Raw genomic sequence first — 22,742 nt, forward strand, 5'->3', positions numbered from 1 at the left:
TTGCAGTAATTATATTGTCATGTGTAGGGTGGTATGCGCAACAAAAGTGATGGGTTCTAGTTCAGATGATCGGATTTATTAGCACCTTGGTTACAAGTTCTTTTAATCACATTAAAATACAAAGCTACTGCTGATTTACACACACTGGTCTTCTCCTGGTACCACAATTAAAATGCAGGAACTATAAGTCTCACTGAATCACACACTCCAAGTATTACACATGAATGAAGCTTTTGATCACCCTTTAAATCTTCACAAGTCGACAAACTTTCTGTGGCTGTCCCCTACCGAGAACTCACAACTCTCAACTCTGTCACTCCCTGCCTTGGTTATTTTTGGGAATCTCGTTCTATAGCCATGGCATGGACCACACAGAAAACAGTCTATCTGTTGTTGAGGCTTGTTTACCGATCCGTTGCATAGAACGGTCATGGCCCAGACCCCATAGAAAACCAGTCACATGATAGTTATCCTGCCAGTCCATTTGTGCGCTGACTGTTGCTTAGCAATGAGCTATGAACATTCATCCTATTGTTGCATGTGCATATTGGAGGGTGTCTGTCGAGCTGTTGCCTGGCAATGAATTGACATGTCACAATACAGTTACATAAAGCGGAAGGATGTAACGTGAGACTGGACAAAGTTGCATAAAGCTAGTGTTCATAGTTCATATTCTTCACAACATTTTACTAGAATGATCAAATGATGGATGCTAATGTGAGCAGGGCACATAGTACACCTGGGAGAGATCAGAAATATATACAGTATGACCCACCCTCATACATATATACAGTATATATTTATGTATGAGGGTGGGTCATGAAATCCAATCCTTGCACCGCAACCTTAAATGATCTAATGTACTTCCCCTTTGATTAACCCTTTATTAATTCTACACTTCGAATGAAATGTAGGACTTTATTTAATGTATACAGAATCTTAATTGAAAGAGCTGCTGGTCACGGTAGCCGAGCGGTCTAAGGCATGCACTGTCTTTGCTCGCTCGGAAGTCGGGATCGTGGGTTCGAATCCCACTCAGGGTATGGATGTTTGTGTGCGTTTTTCTGTGTTTGTCTGCAAGTAGAGGCCTTGTGACGAGCTGATCACTCGCCCAAGGAGTCCTACCATATGTGTAAGATCTAGTAAACTGAAGTGAAACGGAGAGTTTCATGGAGGTAGGCCTAGGCCCAAATTGGGGCTGCAGCACCACAGGGAGGAAAAAAAAAATTGAAAGAGCTGCTGGGAAGAGATATTTGAGAGATGTAGGTGTAAATAGTAGGATAATATTGAAACGGATCTTAAAGCAATGTTTACAAGGGTGTGGACTGGATTCTTTTGGCTCAGAATAGGGGTTGATGCTGGTTTGTTGTGAATGTGGTAATGAAACTTAAGGTTTCATATGGGAGTATTAGCTTAAGAACAGCTCTGATTCATGGAGTTAGTATGTAATTATATAATTTGAATAGAAATAACATGTAACTATTAGGGATGTGCAGTTCTTTGCTAGTCTGTAAATGTCTTTGCTATTCTTTGTGGTTATTGTGTTATCCTTGGATGGAGACCTGCCCCTTACGAGGCTTTACCTACATACGAGTAAGCAGAGAATAAGCATGAACATACAACCATGTCCTGAGTAAGGCCTGAGTCAACCATCCCACTGTTTGAGCAGTTTAAGACCAGGTGTGCTTCTGACCATTCAGCCACTGTGACCAGTGGTGTCTATATTTTCATCCAGAAATTAAGACCCTCGGCATATACAAATGGCTGCCTCCCAATAATCTACTGATTAACATTTTTATTCCTCTATTGCTAGCTTTCCACAGGCCTGCATTGTGGCTCGAGCATATAGCCATCCTGTAGATTGGGGAGGAGCCCTGTATCAGCACTGCATTGTTCAGGGAGACGTGAGCTACCTCACAGACTTCATGTACAACATGCCTCTTACTTCAGCATTGGTGGAAGATGTGGCCAGAAGGTTAGTTTTCATGTAATAAACTTACTGCACTGGTGGCACCTTCCTGCCTTAGCTTAGCTGTCAGAACATTTGAACTTCTCTGCAAAAAGCATCTTCATATTGAAATTGGTGCTATACTGTTGCTACAAAACAAAATACAGTGTGGACATGAAGTTCTATAGGCATGAATGGTTGTGTCCTGAAATTTTGTTTGAAAGCCTCATTTGGACCTTGAGGTTCGGTACGACAAATACTGTTATAAACAGTGGCTACATTGCAGGCCACAAGAGCCTTTTGATCTCATACACAAACGGATATAAACTAGATTTGCAATGACTAAGAACAAGGCGAGTAATATTAGTAATGGAACAAAACAGAAAAACATCAGAATATTACCAAAATTGTTTTTCTTTCCTATCAGTTTTTTATTGCTAGTGGGGTGGGACTAAGTCCCTTGTACTGTGGCCACTTCTGGCCTATTGTACCAGCGCTATCAGTTACTTGAACTGCTTTGGAAGTGATGTTTCTTGAAGAAAATATATTTGATTATAGGACAGTGGGACTTCTGGGAACTTTCCAGGGCCATAGATGATGCTGGTTCCTCTAGGGCATAGGTTCAAACTTGTCAGTGTGCAAAAATCGACATTCATATGACATTATTAATATGTTAAGCTTTCTCAAACACTACTACAACATACTACATTATTTTAAAATGGTTGTGAGTAGTGCAGTCAGTATAGTGAGTAGGCTATGGACTGAATGATCAGAGTTTGATTCCTGGCAACAGCAGAGATTTTTTATTTTCATCCACATCCAGACCAGCTCTGGGTCCTACCTAGCCTTCTATGCAGTGGGAATTAAGAGCTTTTTATTCAGGAGTAACATTGCTGGGTTTTGAAGCCGACTGCTCACCTGCATGTGGTGTTGATGTTAGGAATATGTGGAGCTATACTTCTATTCCCAAATATGGTTTCATGGCATGATGTTTTTGTGCTGAGATTGTTTATAACGTTGTCAGAAATATTGCAGATTATTGGCTTGACTTATTAAAGTTGTCTTTCTTTATGTTGCCAAAGTCTGGAGTTCTTGAGACCAAAAATGGCTGCCATTTCTTAATGAGAAGTCTTCTTCATAGTACTGAAAAGTTTAAAAGCACAAGGAAAACTTAATCTTTGTCTGTTTAATCTATGATAATTTATAGTGAACTCTCATGGCATGGTGCAAAACATTGATTAAGTAGTGAGAAAGGTAGCCACCCAACTACATGGGTGCTAATGTGCTATTTCATACATTCTCATGCCTAACCTGATGATATGTTTCGGCTGGATGGGTGGATCATTCCAGTAGGGCTGTGTTTCTTTTAAAATCACATTAGTCTTGTATGGGTCCATTTATCTATCTTACTTTCTTCAAGCAAGTTGTATATATTACAAATATAAGTACTTTCTCTGCCTAGGGTACTCTTGCTTTTCTTGCTAATATTACAAAATATTGTAGCTAAAGAACTAGAACCAGTCAGATTAACAAATTTAAGTTTACTCATTCAATTGATGAAAATACTGGAAATCCGGATTTGAATCACATCCAAAATGTCTACTGCAATACTTGCTTATGGCTTTAATAGTCATTGCTACTATACATATTGCAAATAATACAGAATAAATGCTTTATGCTACTATTTGGGCTTTTGCAGAAAACAGGAAGTTGAACAGTTAAATGTTTGTACACATACTGTATATTAAGTAGTTCTTCCAATGTTCACAAGGAAATGGTATAATGAACAATTTGCCGAAGGTGTAAGGAAGGAAGGAAAGAATTTGTTGTTTATCATATCACGTTTCAGTACACAACCTGGAGCTGTGAAAATGAAGTCCCTCATTACTTTTAGAGGTTTATGTAGCACTAAACAATCTATATGCATTTGGAGAGCTAGATTCAGACCTCAGCTAAGCCTCCAGTTGTCCTGACTAAGGGGCAACACAGTCTCCTGCTTCACAGAAATGCCAGTTTGTACCTACAGATAAGCCATAACCACCTTCTTCCAAATCCTTACATGCTTACTTTTTCATCGCATATGATGCTGTGTATCCTCTGCAGAGACTGAGTAACTATGAAATCCTTGTGTGGGCAATTAAACAGCCGACTGGCTTTTTGGGTCTGCATTATGGCTCTTATGACCCACCATTTTCACAGACCAGTAGGACATACACTTGGAAATCAAAGAATATAAATATAAAGAGCCTGTGCATTAACAGTAAACAGTTTCCACAAGCTAATGATATGGAATTCGTACTTTCCTGCTATCTGTGAATGACCATCGAAAATAAAATGCCAGAGATAACTGAAACATTTTATAGACAAGACACATTATTGCCAGTTATGGAGTGCTGTTAACTGTCACAGGCTCACCCAACATTCCCACACAATAGGTCAGTTGCACAGGATATACTGTATAGCATGGGTTGATGTAATTAACATATTTTTATAAGATCAAAACCTCGTAATCAAGTTTATAACTGCTCGTCTTTTGAATGAGGTGTATATTGGTAGTTAATGACGTAGCACACATGTTTGATGGTCATTTCCTGTGGCCAAAATTAGTTTGCTGGTGACTGCGGACATTTCTAATTACTTGTTATGGGCAGTACTTTGCTACAGAGATCGATGGGCTGTCACTTACTGCCTACCTTGTGACTCTTCCACCTGCACTGGAGACACCTCAGTCATTATGCTCTAAAACTTCCCTGTCACAATATATATATAACGAAGGTAAAGGTTGGAGATTGGGCACCGCTGAGTTAGGATAATACTTAGAATGAGGTGGACTATGGGTGCAAGTTGGAATTCGGTTGCCAACTATTCAGTTTGGTAAAGATGGACTCAGTCACACTTACACAAACTCTTAAAAATATTTTGTGTTGAATGTCTTTCAAACATACACTACTACAAGACCATATAGGAGAATATGAAGCTACCAGCATATGAACACTGTGTCATTCTTATTACAAAACCACACACACACAATATAGGAACTGAACCTACAAGCACATATCACATTCTCAACCCCATAAAACTAATACAACACAAATACCACTATCCATGTTTATATATTTTGCAAATTTTATATGTAACAACAATACTTATACTTATACTAATATTATACTCAATACTTATATTTACATAAACTCTTTAAAATTTTATGACATTTAACAATGGATCTATTTAACCAAACAATGCTGCAGTAATGTGTTATATTTATTTATACACACCTGGTGATGGTCTCCAGACCGAAAAATACAGTGTGACAGTTACAATAAATTGATTGTTATACTTGTATTATATGTATGTTCCAGTCATTTATGAAATTATAATCAACCCATTTATTGTGTTGATTGACCCAGTACCAGTAATTGTTATATACAACAGGATGCAGAAGGTAAAAGTAAAGGAAAATAAACTTGTAATCAAGACAACTTTATCTAATGGGTAAAAGGCCCCTTGATTTTAGGGTCCTCCATCTAGCAAGTGACAGTACTGTAAACTTAAACTTTCCCAGATTTTTTCCAAATATCTCAAGGATATATTTACAGACTTCTTTAACTTAAGAGATGATACATTTTAATGATGATATCATTTCTTAAAGTCAAAGACAGAAACAAGTACCAGTCCAATATGCAGGGTTCAAATTATTGTTTTCTGTTGTCGTTTGTAAAATTTTGTAAGTCTTTAATGGCCAGTTCAGCTTGCAAGTTCATTTAAAGTACTTGGGGTGGACATACAAAGGACCTACAAAGCATATGTTTCTTACTACAGGGTTCTGACGATGGTGTATAACACACTGATATATTGGGTTTCTGGACTTTATCCATCGTCCTAGTTTTTAAGATAACAAAAACACGACGTTTCGGAAACTGGATCTGTTTCCGTCTTCAGGTGAAGGAAAAGGGGGACACCTATTCTGTTGGGTCCGTTAGAAAGAGCTAGCCTCAATCACTGTCCCCCTTTTCCTTCACCTGAAGACGGAAACAGATCCAGTTTCCGAAACGTCGTGTTTTTGTTATCTTAAAAACTAGGACAATGGATAAAGTCCAGAAACCCAATATATCAGCATATGTTTCTTCTTACATTGGCCATTTGGCATTTCATACTTATGGTTTGAATGTATCAAATGTTAAGTACAGTGCTTTGAAAAATAATTATGTATTAATCTTTCCTTTCTCACTTTTAATAATACAAATACATTTGTACTGGTATCAAATTGTGAGGTTCTTTTTTAAAACGAGTATGGCTCACCATTTCCTTAAAGCAGCTCTGCTTGTAGCTTAATTTCATTATAAGCTGGCTGTTAAATGTAGAGATAATGAGGAACATTTGGAGGAGCAATAAATTGCATGTGGCAAAGGATCCAGCACAGATACTACTTGTAATTGTGTTGTTCTTCTCAACCAGATTTCAGCTGGAAGCAAATATTACCCAAGAGATGGCTCAGCAGATGAAGAAATTTGTGTTGGGAATATCAGATGTTGAAATTAAATATCGTGTGGCCAGTCAGATGGGCTTCCGAGATGTCATCGAGAGCTTACTGAATGGTCCAGAGCTACCATACCTGAAAGACACGGTATGGCAGAGTGGATTCAACAGGCATCACAACTACCTTCAGTGAGAGCCACATATTATATGTATAAACAATTATGTGTTGTTTTGCATGAGCTGAGATAGCTGTCTTTAAGTGACCAGATATGGACTGTGATTTGATTCCTGGGAAGGGTAGGATTTTTGCTTTGCCAGATATCCACCCCCAGCTGTGAGGACAGATTCCCCTCATATCCAGTGGATACTGTATATGAAGCTTAAATGTTTTTCTGCTTGATAACTTGGTAAATATTTATCAAAGCCAAAAATATTTTAAACAGACATTATAGATAGAGTGAAACATGTGTTTTATATTTGGAACACTTTTCTGTAAGCCTTATCGCTTTCTTGATTTTAGAATTTTGTAAAAGTGTGACTCTTGAGATGAGAACAAGAATTTTTTCACTGTAAAAGTTTATAAGCACCAGCTGCTTCTTCAGTACACTGCTATTGTATTTACTTGAATGCAAGATGTAACGTAAGATAACCCTGCATTGGGAAACATGTCTACACAGAGGAAGTACTACTCTGCCCAAAAAGTATCCGACCTTGGGCCAGGAAAACAAAGTTCTGTATCTGGGTGGTTACAATACCTAATCCCCTTCAAAGTAGGCCCCTTGTGACTCCACACACTTAGCCCAGCAGTCCTTCCAACATTGGAAGCAATTCTGGAAGGCTTCTTTTAGAATGGTGTGCAGCTATGCCATCATGTTCTATATGATGTCCTCGCGGCTGTCAAAATGGAAGCCTTTTAGCAGTGTCTTCAGTCTGGGGAACAGCCAGAAATCACAAGGAGCCATGTCAGGAGAGTGGGGAGCCTGGCGAACCTGCAGAATGCCGTGCTTGGCCAGGAAACCCTGGATCAGGTGCGATTAATGAGCTGTGGCATCATGATGCAGCTGCCAGTTGCATGCATCCCACAGCTCCAGTCTCTTGCGCCGAACTGCATCACAAAGGACTTCTTGGTAAGTACTCCTTATTGACAGTTTGGCCTAGTGGTGTGTACTCATGATATACAACACCCCGGTAATCGAAAAAAAAAACGGTCAGTATCACCTTCACATTGCCACAAACCTGTCGTATGCTTCCATTTTGACACCTGGACCTTGCTTTCTAGGTCATATCCATACACCCACAACTCATCACCAGTGATCAATCTTCAGGAACTCAGGATCCTGTATGTCCTGCGCGACCTCAAGGTGGAGTTGTTGCTGCTCCGATGAAAGCAGCTTGGGCACAAATTTTGGCATCACTCTTCGCATGCCCAAATCCTCAGTTAAAATTGTGTTTGTGGAACCTCTGCTGATCCCAACCTCATAAGCAACTTCCCAGATGGTCAAACGACGGTCCTCCATGATCAGTGTCTGCATATTTTCAATGACATCAGCATTTTGGCTCATTGACGGTCTCCCAGAACGCTGGTCACTGTCCACCAACATATGGCCATCTTTAAAGCGGTTGAACCACTCTTTAATTTGAGTTCCCCCATTGCATCATTGCTGAAAGCCTGCTGAATTTTGCGGATTTTTTTCCGTTTGGGTATCCCTAAGTTTCTGACAAAACGAGAATGTGACTGAGTACGTGTTACATCACTTCACTATCTCGCAGCCACAGACACATCCAGCGGCGTTGTGAGTCAGCAAAAAATCACGCCTGTGCATGAAAGTCCCTTCTACCACTACGCTCAGTTTCCCCACCCATTTGGCCTTTACTTACAGCGGCAAAAAATAAAACCGGATACTTTTTGGACAGCGGTATAATTTTATGAATTAATATCCTCCTCTTACTACAAACCTATGAAAGAAAATAAATATTAGAGAGCATGTTATTCATGAAATTTATTGAATTCGTTTCCTTCTTGAAATCACTAGCCTTTACTCAGCTTCACCATTGTTACTGTTCACCATTCCAATAATCAGTTTCACCTTCATTGTCTTTACACTTCCCATCTTCAGTCTCATACTCATTGCCAACATTCCAATCTTCTTCCTCATCCTCAACTCCATTCATTTCATCAGATATGCAGCACCTTTTATATCCGGTGCCATGGTGTTGACCTAGACCGGCACAGTAGTTGCACACTAGGCACTACACTAACCATTGTAGTTATAATTGTTAGTGTGATAGACCAGAATGAAACAAATAAAAAATGCCGACTCTTTTTGTAATTGATTTCACTTTGTTGTTTTATCTCAAAATTTCAAGGATACTTAAGTGGGCCAAGAAGCAAGCAGATTTGATGCATGGTGCGACTAAATTAACAAACAACCAAAGAAAGATTATATAGCATATTTTCTTACAAAGAAATTGAGCACTTGAAGAAGTATGTATATGTTATAACCTAAGTGTCTGGTAGACCCAACTCCCTTGCAATTTTGCAGATCTTTTCTATCTGAAGCAACTGTGTGAAGTTAAGTCACCTTGTTTCTGCAGTCCACCTTCTGATATACACGCACAGTGAGGGTGGTGTTCTGTTCACATTCCCCCACATACTACTGTGTTTAGCCACTGTGTGAGTTTGTACACAGTTTTGAAAGATTATTTCAGATTCTTTCTTGTTATGTTTTGTAACTAATGATTATACATGAATGCCATACAACTACAATGGGCTTACCTCTACATATGCAACATTATTTTCTACCTTTGTAATGTATCATTGTTCTCACAGATATCTGGATAAAGAATGAAAAATCTTAGAACAAACAAAGATGACATCTATTCAGAATCTGTTTCCAGAATAGCCATTGCAGTTTCTTCAGTATTTGCATCCTCATCTGTAACAACAACCACGTTAACCAGTAGAATTCATGGCATACTGGTCGAATGAACTGATGCAGTTCCAAGGGCTTCTTACACTTAGGAAGTTTAGTTTCTTGGCTGTCCTTCATAATGTGGTGGAGGGTGAACTTTTAGGGATGTTCTACTGAGGTCAGTAACGTTGAAGTGCATGGCTACAATGAGAGCCATTTTGTTGAAGAACTGCTATGGTGAGTTCTCTTTGAAATGGAACCAGCCAAATTTCCTTCACTGAGGCTATGATGATTGAAGGCACTAATACTCAAAATGTAATACAGTAATATGGTATATGAGATGCATAGGAAATCCAATTTGCAACATTGCGTAAAACTGGCTTTATCATGGATCAGTATGTCTCAGAGTTAGAAATATCCTAAATCTTTCAGAGAGGAATCCGTGATATCCAACTTCAGCAAAATCTGTGAAACACTGTACATGCGCCATTTTACACAAGGTGGTTGACAATGGAAGACTCTGTAGAACAACATATAAAAACAGTGTTGTTCTTTTCTGAAACAGGAAATGCCGTGGTCATACAGAGGCAGTTTCGTAACCATTTTCAAACATGATGGGCACCTTCATTCAAAACAATTCATAAACTTTATAACCAGTTTAATAATGATAGTTCAGTGTTTGAGAGGAAACTCTGTTAGACTTCATCTGTGTGTTCTCCGGAGAACATTGACACTGCTAGAGTGGCATTGCAAAGAAGCCCCAGTAAGTCGAGAAGGAAGGCTGAAGCACAACTAGGGACATTCAAACGATCGGTGCAACGAATACTGAAAAGTGATTTGAATATGTATCCATACAAAATGACAGCTGCCTAAATTTAGAGTTCAAAACAAGCTTGAAAGAATGGCATTTGCTGAATGGACTCAGAATAGTGAGGTATCATTCAACAATGTTTGGCTTTCTGATGAGGCACCCTTCCACTTGGATGGCCTGGTTAAAAAACAAAATGTGTGATATTGAATGTCAGAGAATCCATGTGTAATCCACAGGAAGGTCATCGTGCACCGAGAATTACAGTGTGGGTCACAATCTCAAGTCATGGACTGCTAGGGCCAATTTACTTTTAAGAGACAATGAACAGTGAGAGCTATTTAAGCATGTTTTGCAATACTTTTGTGCCTTACCTTCTTGCTACACACAGCGAATGTTGTTTTGGGCTTTCTGCATGACACTTTTGACTCACATGTCATCTCAAACCTATTTCTTGACTGTTTTTCATGTGGACAGAAGTGGCCCCCGAACAGTCCTGATTTAAACTCACATGACTACTTTCTTCAGGATTCCTTAAAGAAAAGATTTTTCCAAAAAAAGGCACAAACAATAATAGAATTGAGAGCACTAATCATTTAGGCCTGCAATGAAATAACTGAGGGTATGTGCCGTCAAGAAATCAACAAGATCAAAATGTGTGTTGAAGAAGTTGCCAGACATATATGAACACTTGATTTGCAGAGGATAAATCTCCATGCAATTGTCTTTCTTTTTGTATATTAGTTTCAAGTACTGTAATTGAAATAAAGATTTTATCATCAGATCAAATACTGGATCATTTCGTGCACCACCGTGTACACAAGAAGAAATGTCACAAACCTTCATTGGAAGTATCTGAATTTCCTTAAACTGCTTCTCAATTTTCAAGGCTCCTCAGAAGTAATGTAGACTTAATAAAAAAACACAGTTATAAGAAATAAATTAAACCAAGAGAGCAGGAGAACACAAAGAGTCAGAGGAAGCTAAGTTGTTAACTGTAATTTAGGTCAGAGTGTGAAGAGTAGCTGGAATGTACAGCAGATGTTTCTAATGATGAGAGTGGCAAGCTATCAGTAAAGGAAGCAATGCCTTTTACATGGAAAAGAATATCAATGAACTTCATGTACAAATTCTTCTCAGGTTCTTTTCTGAAAGAAACAATTGGATAGTCATGTTTGTTGACCCAAATGTTTGCAATTCCTTAATAACTTGAGGCAATTCAGCCATGATGATGAAGGCCCTAGTATCAAAATTCTTGGTCACAAGTATATACCACTAAATTAATGACTTTGCAATATATCAGTTCTGTATGATACCGCTAAGGTCTCTACATATTTGGCCTGTACATTTCCATTGTCTGACAAGAAACTGGAACAAACCATACAATAGAAGGACACTATTTCTTCTGGGCTGTGATACAGCATAGTCTGGTAGAAATTCACCATTTTGGAGGAACTTACTAACTCAATTTTCAGGGTTGAAGAGTAAACCAGAAAAACAGCAGGAAGCGGTAAGTAAACTAAACACTCTGCTTGCTGTTTGCTTTTTGTCCAACAGCAAACCAAATCACAATCTTTAATAAAAGTCATTTTTTTACTCGCCATTCTGGTTTTGTACTATATATATATTGTAACATAAAAAACAAAACTTAAAAATGTTCTCTTAATATTAAAAATATATTGAAACTCCTCTTTAACCGATCAAACATGACATAAATTTACATGAAACCTCGAACTATATTCTTCCGCCGTAAGAGATTAAGAGGAAGTTCTTAAACCGGAAGAAATCCTGTCTACAGCAGACAGCTTCTCTGCTACCACAATGGCATGGAAACACAGCGCGTTAAATTTATGAAAAATTACTGATATAATATATACATTGCACTTGCATCAATGTTAGCTTAGTACAGATGAGTTTCTTTTCTCTCTGAGTTTATTCGTTATAAGGCAGCGAAATATTGTGTCAATGATAAAGATATCCATTATGTTGGCAATGGTTGGTCCCAACGGTCCCAACCTATAAGGCCTGGTCATTGGTTATTAGTTGCCTTTAGTTGCTACGAGAATGTAACAGAACTTCGAATTGGCTAAGATACTTGTATACGAACCGTACGGAATATGTGCTCCAGAAGTGGCGTGGTATGACTGTTAGAAGATAGCATGGCTCGTTATAATATGGGTAACGTCATAGTATTTCATTTCATTTATTTACATGCCACAAATCCAAGGTCATAGGACCCAGGATGAAGACAGTATATGCTCCCAATATCCCACATCATTTTGTGTTGCTGATGTACTGTGACATGAACGCGAAAGTCGAAATAGTGGAAGCAGTAGAGACGGTCGTTGTTAGGCAACGGTACGACAAACACGCATCCGCTGCATTAGATACTGACGCAGCTGTAGAGGACGCGGTGTTTTTAGTGCAGTCGGTTGTGACAAAGGCACTACAGACACGTTACCGCAGCAGCGAGTCAACACGCAACAATACAGGAGCGGTTGGAGGCATTTTCTGTGTGTCCGTTTCGAGGCCATAAAGTGGGGACCAGCAAGCAATTGCAAGTGAGGGTTGGCGGTTTGCAGTTGACCTTGAGGAAACTCCATTGCAGCCAAGAATTGTAATATGAGAGTTGGAGAAAGATTTCCTGTTCGAAGAGAAACCATGGTGGGCGTTTTGTGCCTGTTTGGGCGAGAAAGAATATATTTGCCTTCAGCCCTCGATTTACTGGCTCAGAGAAAATATTTTATGACATGATTTGTGTTAATTTTCATGGTCCATATGGTCAGTTTACTAGATGGCTATAGATAGTATAGCAGTTGGCCATTTTATGAGTTAGAATGATAAATTCGACAAAGATGATGTGGGAAAGTCATGTAGCATGGATGTGAGAACAAGAAATGCATAGATCCAGACAGTAAATGTAAATGAATGAGATCACTTCAGAGACCTATACATATAGGGTAGGATAATATTAATCATTTTCATGCCATGAACTGATTAGATTAGCATGATGTACCCATGTTAAAATTGCCACAGCTGAGGAGATTGGCTCAATGTTAATCACATAGGAGATCATTTCTCTCAACAGATTGGATTGGCAAACCTTTCATTTAAACAAATTTGCAGAAGTATTGACAGTTTTTGTTAAACTGCATCCCCCCAGCAGTCAGATTTTAAATTTTATTCTTGTCCTGGGACTAGTCACAGGGTTAAAACAGTATTCACTCACCAGACATAAACACCACAGCCACTAAACATGGCTTAGTGACAACATAGTTGCATTGGTTGTTTTACAGGACCATACAGGTTCAGGGAACATACAAGGACTGTTTACTGAGATATGCCAAACATCTTCTCATGATGCATATCAAGCCATCAGTATAAAAGCTGAGGCACTGTCAGATTTGGAAGAAGAGGAGGATCCTGTCCCAACAACGTTTCCAGGAGGAATAAAGGTTGAACCTGAGGTGAGCTGTTTCTCTGTGTCCGCATTAGGTGGATTTCACAAATACAGGTATTCCTTGTTTTACAGACTTTGCTACAGTGAACAGCTTGCATTTGTAAGAAGTTCTTTTGCAGAAGCAGAGAAGTACATACACAGCACAGGGCAGGTGGGGAGAAGCAGGCATCACCACCTGCCTGTACCTCTTCTAATCATACAGAATCAGCTATGCTGTGTAGTCTGTGTCCATCATGGCTCCCTAACAGGAGAAAGTGGCTCTCAGAGGTGTTGATAAACCAAAAAGAGAAAGGAAAGCAATAGGTTTGCCTACAAAGCTGGAAATAATGAAAGGGACTGAAGGAGGACAGTGATACAAAGACATATGTACTGCCATGATAATGAAGCTGCTTTATTTCGTTGAAACAGCTGTGAGAAAAGAAATATGATTAAAATAAGTTTTATTTGCAACAGTAAATACCCAAAATAAGTAATGAAGTCCTCAATTTTATGCTTATTTACTACTATAACAAAGGGACACATGGTAGCATAGTTGGTTGAGGCACTATGCTACAAGCTGGAAGGTCGCAGGTTCAAGTCTTGATGAGGTCATTGGATTTTTTCAATTGACCTAATCCTTCCAGCTGCACTATGGCCCTGGGGTCGACTCAGTCTCTAACAGAAATGAGTACCAGGAACCTTCCTGGGGGTAAAGGGCGGCCAGCATATAAGTCTGACAACCTCACCGCCATCTTTGAGCTGATTGTCTAGAAAATGTGGGGGCCTCAGTGTCTCACAACCCTATGGGCCAGGGATAGCTTTACTTTTACTACTATAAAAAAAGGTAAAAATGGGGGGGGGGGTCCTTCACTCTGAATGAGCTGGTGACATTTACATGTAAAGTAATGGGAATATCAATTTTGATTTATGAAATTTTACCTTATGAACAGTCTTGAGATTTAAAAGTTTTAATTCTATGGTAGGACTAGGCAGTCAGAGGGTTAAAACATAATTGCATTGGTTGTTTTACAGAACCCTACAGATTCAGAGAATGTACAGGGTCCGTGTACTGAGATATGCCAAGCATCTTCTCGTGATGCATATCAAGCCATCAGTATAAAAGCTGAGACACTGTCAGATGTACGAGAAGAAGAAGAAGAGGAGGATCCTCTCACAATAAAATTTCCAGGAAGGAAGGCTGAACCTGAGGTGAGCTCTTCCTCTGTGTCCATGTTAAGTGCATTTCACAAATATAGGTATCCCTCCTTTTACAAACTTTTGCTACAGTGAACAGCTTACAGTTGTAAGAAATTTTTTTGTGAAAGCAGAGAAGTTCATACACAGCTCGGGGTAGGCGTGGAGAAGCAGATATCACCTGCCTGCATCTCTCACCATCCCAGTCTGTCCATGTTCCCTGTTCTAATCATACAGAATCAGCTGTGCCCCTGATGCTTACATTTAACCCATAAATATCTGTGTTCTTTGTGCCCATCATGGTTCCCTAACAGGAGAAAGTGGCTCTGAGAGGTGTCAATAAACAAAGAAAGAAAGGAAAGCAATACATTTGCCTACAAACCTGGAAATAGAAGGACAGTGATACGAGACATATGTTCTGCCATGATAATGAATCTGCTTTATTTTACTGAATCAGCTGTGAGGAAAGGAATATGATTAAAATAATAAATTCCATTTGCAGCAGTAAATATAAAAAGAAAAAGTAAAGGAGTCCTCAGTTATATGCTTATTTACTACTATAACAAATAATACAAAATTGGGGAGAGGGGGGGGGGCAGTCTTATCTGCGACCCATGAATGAACTGGCCAGTTTTACATGTAAAGTAATGGGAATATCAGTTTTGATTTATGAAATTTCACCTTACAAACAGTTTTCATGGAATGAATTTCCTTCGTGAAACAAGGTATACCTTCATGTAGAATTGAGTCTTTCTGATTGTCTGTGCACATGAAACAGCACTGTAATCACTGGATTTTGAAGAGCATTTTTTTAAATGTCTCAAGACTGTTATTATCTGTTTAATATTATTTGTAGTGTGCCATTTCCATTTTATCTGAAGGAAATCTGATTTTCTTGAAGTTAAGTATTGTGTAAACTGAAGAATATTTTAGATAAATTCTATAACAGCAGAAATCGTGCACAATTTCCTTGTCCATCCGATCAAGTAAGCTTTGATTTGGTGCCACATTATAGAGTTCCCAAAATCTATAAATGATGACGATTATGATTTATTTGTTTTCTAACTTCAATGCAATCTGTAGCCATATAATAAGAGAGAGATGTCATTATGCTGAGGATTTGTAACAGGATAAATAATGATTCTCTAAAGATATGTGACAATTATTGACAGATTATGTTGAACATTGCCCATTGTGTGATTATGTTTCATATTGTGGCGTATTTACGCCATGCAAGAATTGTTGAGTGACAGAAGTCTGTAAACATGACTATTATGCAACAATAAGGAAAGCAGTGTTTTCTCCGAGCCGCATCCGCTGGTTGCTACGCCGCATTGCAGCAAATATCTGTTGGTAGCGTTGCCTAGCAATACCTCTATAAACAGGGCATTACCCAACAGATGGCAATCTACATTTTCTACCTGTCTGAGGGTTTATAAGAGAACAGGGTCAAATACCTCCACCGTGACCCTGCGAGTCGTAGGAGGTGACGAAAAGGGGAGTCTCAAATCTGAGACAGTAATATATGGTTGCAAATAGCAAGGGACTTGGACCTGAGAAAGACTGCGCTGGCAAGGGCCAGCAGCATATACAAAAGACAGGCCTGTCCTCTCATCAGAGAGAGCTCTCCACAAAACAAGACCGTAACTGTCAAAGAGTAAATCTGGGACTCGACACCAAGACTTACTGACTGACTGTCAGTCGCAATTTGACTTTGAATTTGACTTTTGACTAAGGAGTCAGTCGAAGAAGTTAGTCAGAATTAGTCAGTTCTCAGAGTGAGTGCGAGATAGCCGCAAGAGAAAGAAGACCTGAACGTAAGATTAGAAGATATCATATGTATAAATCAGCGATAGCACTGGATTTAAGTGTAATTAAGATAGAGTGTGTAACCAAGTGCTAATAAATCCCATCATCCAAACTAGAAGCCATCATTTCATCACGCATACCCCCCTTTCACTTCACAATTACTTGACACTTCGGGAGTTGCCTCTGTTCCTCCTGACTCATTTTTGATGTCATGGTTAGTGGCCCTTCCAGTAATATACACACTTAGCGGCCTTTGTAGTCTAGGGGTAACGTTCCCACCTCATGACTCAAGGTACGCAGGTTCAAACCTGGCGGAGATTGTGGAATTTTTAAGGGTGGAAAAATTCAGGGAACAAGTCCTCTGGGAAGGATTTTAAACCGTGTGTCCCGTGTTGTAGATTTACGACACGTAAAAGATCCTCATGTCTCTAGGAGTCCTTTGAGCAAAATTAGGCAAAGTTTCCCGCCCAAGTAGTTTCCAATTCCTCCGGTAGATGGGGAAGTATCTGGGACCACTGCCAGAGAGGGCCAGCCTCGCTGGCAGAATGGGGCTGATAGTGAGCACCAGTACTGGAAGGGCATGGTGACTGGTAGGATATTAAAGGGGGACGCACAATAGATTAATAACTAGTCACAGTGCATGGGGAAACCCACCCCCTCCAATAGTAATAATAAATATACACACTTCATCCCATAGCTGAAGACCATGGTATGGTAGTCATTAATAGATGGAAGAGATTTGTCAAGCTTTCACAGCAACTACAGACTAAGTCTGCATACGACTGACAGAGAGCAAAAATTACTACTGTGTGGGCAATGGGTTTGAAACCACGAGAAGGATTAAGACCACTGCATTGGTTTATGCTGAACGGGCAAACTCTCCTCCATACTTCCCCAATACAGAAGAGACAGTAATTTTAGTGTAAGCTAAGTTGTCAGATGATGGTCACATACAAATCTTACGTGTGATGATTTTACTGCCCACGTCTGTTCGTTTCTCATGACAGAAGATATCGCTTTAAGAATTAACTCTTCTATCCAAAATGTGAATATCTTTATCAACTTGTCATAACACAGTCTTCTCAGTCAGTCCCTTAACCATATTAAATTTGACAACAGTGCAACATCAAAGTGACCATTAGTAATAGAGAGTGTTGGGTGTTTCTTCCCATTACTGGATGGAAACACTGTCTCAAGTCATGGATCATATATTTTTCCTGGATCAGAAATATGATAGTGACACTGTAGCTTCAGATAGTGTAAGTGAAAAATATGTGAATTTTTATCACCTGCCTGAAAATGGTGAATGATGATAATGAAGCAATATGGGTGGCCTTAGTGATCGAGATTTTGAATGGGAAGGCATGTAACATTATAGGGGGCAGAGGGACTTTCCACTGTTGGATGTCAGTTGCAGAATGTAACAAAGGATACAGTATTTAAGACAGAAGATACAGCAATGCAACAGGATTCTCAAATACAATGGTATCTACTATTTGTTAAATGATGGCAGCTGAACTGTATGACAAGACATATAAAGTGCTATCAGAAAGTTCCCAGACTGGGTCGAAAAAGAAATGCTGACTTAACTCACTCAATTTTGGCTGTCATCTCCTTCAAAATATTATCCTTGGGAATGTATATAGGAATCCCAGTGCTTCTTCTGTGCTTCAAGAGCATCATGGAAATCATTCTTCTTAATGCTCTTGAATCTTGTCTACTATTCCCCTTGGATGTCAGACACTGTTTCAAAGTGTTATCCCTTCAGTTTCATTTTAAATTTGGGAAACACAGCAAAGTCCGGCAAGTAGGGAGGATGGGGAACAATAACCATATTGTTGTTAGTCACAGACTCTGTGGTTTTCAGGGACATGTGGGCAGGCACGTTGTTGTGATGAAGGAGCCACTTGTAGTTGTGCCAAATTTCTGGTCTTTTTCGTCGCACATTTTCTCTCAAGCATCTCAAAAAGTCACAGTTGAGCATAGTGTGACAAATTCTTGGTAAACAGTCCTCTTCAAATTGGAAGAACGATGAGCATGGTGTTTGTTGAACTCCGGATCAGCCCCGCCTTTCTTGCTCTTGGTGATTGTGGGTTCTTCCACTACAACGATTGTTGCTTTATTTCTATATCATAATCATAAATTCAACTTTTGTCACCTGTTACGATCTTAGAGATAAAAGTTGGGTCCTCGCTAGCCTTGGTATTGGTATCTCGTGTATTGTTTGAAATATGAGATTGTGTTTTTTATGTGTGTGTCATTCTTGTGTAGGCCTTTCTTACTTATTTTATATATATTGTAACGTGTCTTGTCACTGAAGACGCCGTAGAGATTGTTAACTGGTTTATTCAACAACCTACAAGTAATGGCTACAATTAATTATAACAATGTTGCGCGGTTTTACACTTTATAACCCTATTCACAATAATCAATTCACTCTATTGTCAGTAGTTAACACGTTTTCACAGTATGGGAGCTAAGTCCAACTGTATCACACTCCCAATTAATTCTCAGTTACACACATGTCCAGTATTTCTTTCCACGACGGCTGCTATATTTCAACTCGACTCACAGGCTGCTACCTTGAGAACTGTTGATAACACACTGGCTCGACTACTACTTAACTCGGCGATGGCCACAGTACACCTAACTTTGCAGGCAGCGCAGCTCTCTTATATAGGGGCTGTGTGGGCCTGTTACATAGCCACGTTGTTACCTCACGCCGTCTTACGTCACCGCGCATTGCGCGTTACGTTACAGTGCGGAGGGGGGGGAGGGGAGCGCCGACTCATCCGCCATGTCACTGTGGCCTGAGTTGCCATGTTGCTGCTGGGTAGGGAGGGGTTCTCCGTTGCGCAACATGTCACAATATGGTATTTCTCTAGTGTATTCAAATGTTTACACTTCTTTCCCATTGTTACAACTTCCATTACGTCTGTTGTTGTTCTGTATGACTGTCCTGTATTTAGTATGTGATTTGAGTATCCGGACTTGCTATTATTATTTCTAATATCATGTATATGTTCCTTATATCTGGTGTTAAGTGTTCGGCCCGTTTGTCCAATGTATTTTAATGGGCAATCTGCACATTTCATTTGGTATATGCCACTTTTATTGTATTTATCCAATTGTGGTTTATGTTTGAGTATATTTTCAATTGTGTTCCGTATGCAAAATGCTACTTTTATCTGTGTGTCTTTGAAAAGTTTCGTGATTTTCCGTACTTCTTTTGTACTATATGCAAATATGGCCGACTTTGTTTTTTGGTGTTCGTCGTCATGTGTGTTTGATTTCTGTTTTCATTTTGTCTGATTTGATCTGTTGATTATGTTTGTGTCGATGTCTACGTAACTGAAAATACACCTGATGATGGCCAGTTACAGTTGAAACATATAGTGTAAAAGAAGAAAAACAAAGAACTACAAATAAATTGTTGCATTTATGGCGGTATTTACTTCTTCTTGCTTTCTAGAATGTTTTTGATGAACTTCGAACTCCACATGGTGAGGAACAGCAATTTTGCTGTGATGTGTGCAATAAGTCATTCATTCAAGAGAGTTATCTGAAGATACATCAGTGCATACGCAGTGATGAGCGACCTAGCTGTGACGTGTGTCATAAGTCATTCAGTGAGCAGAGTGGTCTGAAGAGGCATCTGCGCATACATAGTGGGGAGCGGCCATTTTGCTGTAATGTGTGTAGTAAGTCATTTGTTCAGCAGAGTCATCTGAGGTCACATCAACTCATACATATTGGTGTGCGGCCATTTTGGTGTGACATATGTAAGAAGTCATTCATTTATCGAGCTCATCTGCGGATTCATCACCGCATACATACTGGTGAGCAGCCATTTAGCTGTGACATGTGTAATAAGTCATTCATTGAGCAGAGTAGCCTGAAGAGGCATCAGCGCATACACAGTGGGGAGCGGCCGTATTGCTGTGATATATGTAATAAGTTGTTCAATCAACGAAGTAGTCTGAAGAGGCATCTACGCATACATGATGGGAAGCAGCTGTTTTGCTGTGATGTTTAATAAGTTATTCATTCAAGAGCATTGTCTTAAGACACATGAATGCATACATAGTGATGAGCAGCCTAGCCATGACGTGTGTAATAAGTCAGTCTGTGAACAGGGTAGTCTGAACTGGCATCAGTGCATACCTAGTGAGGAGTGGCCATTTTCTGTAATGTGTGAAACAAGTCTTTCGGCTGACACCTTACTCTGAAGACACATCAATGCTTACTTAGTGGGGAGCAGCCATTTTACTGTGATGTGTGGAATAAGTAATTTGATTGTCACAGTCATCTGAAGGCACATCGACTCACACATGGTGATGTGTGTAGTAAATCATATGGCAGTGGGAATGCAGGAATACGACCTTTTTGATCATGCTGGTTATATCTATTTTCCTTCCTCACAGACTGTAGCCTGATTCAAATGCAGCTTGTCTCCACCAATTAACTAATATGTGCTTAGTTCACAAGAGACAGCTCAGAGTTGGTGTCCATGAGGTGACAATTTTCTGCTGGATGTTTCATACAAGTATAACTCATGTTATAGAGTAATGTATACTCAGATTCATTATCATATGATTTAAATAAACTACTATGAATTAATATAAATATTGTTACGTTTTTTTGTGTGTTACGCGACAAATCTCGGATCTTTATTATGCTTCACTTGTACGATCACACGCTTTACAATTATTATTACTTGCAGTATCACAATTACTGCTGCCACTATATCTCGGTGAATGCTATACTGCTTTCGGCTACGGCCTTCTGATGACTCTGCTTTAGGGAGGCTATTTCCAGACTGTCTTGGAGAATGCATATCCGCTGCCATTGCTACACAGTGAACCTTCTGTTGTCTATCACCGGGGAAACGCTGCTTCGTTGATTCTGGAATTGCTACGCAACGGCCCACTGTTATTGCATTGTCTCTCTGGGAATGCTCCGTGTATTCATCATAACCGTGGAGACTCATTGTAGGCTGTTAACTTCCTATGTGGCTGTTGCGCAGCGATGACCGTAAGATAGCACATTACAATACGATTTCAAAAACCAAAATATCTTCAGATAGCATACAATTTCCATAGCCTTGTTACTGCCTGTCACAGCTCCCACCCTAACAGGCAGCCATGTTCTCTTCGTGTTATTTCATTTGCACAAAGAAGTTCATCTTAGGCAAGCTCTGTGTGTGTTAGATTGTGGCAGAGCATGTCTACACACAACTTGAGCTTGCTTGCTTACTTTGACAGCATTGGACAGAAGTCAAATGCACACAAAATTTTGCTAGAAAAACCTGAATGAATGAGTTGCTTGAACGACCTAGGAATATACATATGGTATTATTAAAAGGTACCTGAAAGAAATAGAATGGGAGGCTAAAGAAAGGCTCAGAGTGAGGACCAGTGGTGGTGATCCTTTGGGTTAAATGATAGATGTGATAGCTGTAGTTTAGCGACTCTCAGCATGTCACAAAGGCTTCTGCAGCGTAGAGTTAGTTTGCCAGTTTCTTAATCATGTTGCACACTTGATGAAGGATATGTTAAGTATACAGGAGAACATAATTATAACACACAATAAAATGGATTGCTCAATCTGTCATTATAATATAAAAATAGAAAAAAAAAAAAAATGCAGTGCAAACCCCATGGGACAAAAGACATCTAGGAAATCCAGACATATATCAAAATTATTACAATCATTATGATGGATGTCCTTACAATTTCAAAATGAAAATCCCCTCTAAGGTGTAATGACATTGCTTACAAGACCCTCAGTTGTAAGTTAAAATTTTGAAACACGCAAGGAAAAGAATTCATTCACAAGCCAAATTCCATCACCATGACACAGACACGAGGATATAGACAGGATAAATTGCAGATATAAGCAACTGTACCCCAGCAATACATAAGGACAGTCACTTCTTTAGCTGGCTCTCATTTATGCCTGCCATTCTTACAAGCACACAGCTATGAATCCTGGAGGCTGAGGCCCCAACAGGGATCTACGTGCTCTGTTTCAGTGGACAATGGAAGCCAAAATCTGAGGGATACAGGCATGCCTACATGTCATGGGGCACAAAGGATGAACCCATCCTACAGACAGACTGACATAATGACAGTGAGACATGCACATGACGAGTAT

At 39.4% G+C, this 22,742-nt stretch overlaps 3 protein-coding genes and 1 long non-coding RNA gene across 8 annotated transcripts in view; 3 read left to right on the plus strand and 1 right to left on the minus strand.

The window, feature by feature from the left end:
• LOC111875615 (spatacsin) overlaps positions 1-7,194 on the plus strand; it is a gene marked incomplete at its 5' end in the record, with an annotated part of 40,656 nt that extends 33,462 nt beyond the window's left edge. The window contains 2 exon segments of the mRNA XM_023871995.2: positions 1,814-1,975; positions 6,404-7,194. Of these exon segments, the coding sequence (XP_023727763.2) occupies positions 1,814-1,975; positions 6,404-6,617 (376 nt within the window).
• Positions 79-11,693, minus strand: LOC111875621. Of its 4 annotated transcripts, none has more exons than XR_002844760.2 (6): positions 11,605-11,687; positions 10,519-10,677; positions 9,201-9,360; positions 6,248-6,560; positions 2,867-3,091; positions 79-573 (listed from the first exon to the last, which is right to left on the minus strand). It is a non-coding gene; the product is annotated as an uncharacterized LOC111875621 (long non-coding RNA). The 4 variants fall into 4 exon arrangements; XR_004512657.1 differs by having other exon boundaries at positions 11,609-11,679; XR_002844759.2 differs by lacking the exon at positions 10,519-10,677 and having other exon boundaries at positions 11,605-11,693.
• Positions 11,694-13,984: 2,291 nt separating this feature from the next.
• LOC111875688 (gastrula zinc finger protein XlCGF71.1-like) lies at positions 13,985-20,622 on the plus strand. The gene is made up of 3 exons (XM_023872119.1): positions 13,985-14,014; positions 14,616-14,792; positions 20,308-20,622. Exons 1-3 carry the CDS (start codon positions 13,985-13,987, stop codon positions 20,620-20,622), a joined length of 522 nt encoding a protein of 173 aa, XP_023727887.1.
• Positions 14,709-22,742, plus strand: part of LOC111875636 (WD repeat-containing protein 18) — a 62,905-nt gene continuing 54,871 nt past the window's right edge. For both annotated transcript variants that reach the window (XM_023872058.2, XM_023872040.1), the window contains exon 1: positions 14,709-14,792. The gene's annotated coding sequence lies outside the window, so the exon portion shown is untranslated. The remainder of the gene's footprint in view (positions 14,793-22,742) is intronic.

Source organism: Cryptotermes secundus, unplaced genomic scaffold (genome assembly GCF_002891405.2).
Source record: "Cryptotermes secundus unplaced genomic scaffold, Csec_1.0 scaffold1150, whole genome shotgun sequence".
NCBI lineage: Eukaryota > Metazoa > Arthropoda > Insecta > Blattodea > Kalotermitidae > Cryptotermes > Cryptotermes secundus.

Bases quoted from the DNA above. Each gene is read 5' to 3' on its own strand.
- LOC111875688 (XM_023872119.1), top strand. From the start codon at position 13,985: ATGAAGCTGCTTTATTTCGTTGAAACAGCT. The intron at 14,015-14,615 runs GTGAGAAAAGAA...GTTGTTTTACAG, and splicing joins TTTATTTCGTTGAAACAGCT to AACCCTACAGATTCAGAGAA. The intron at 14,793-20,307 runs GTGAGCTCTTCC...TTTGTTCAGCAG, and splicing joins GAAGGAAGGCTGAACCTGAG to AGTCATCTGAGGTCACATCA.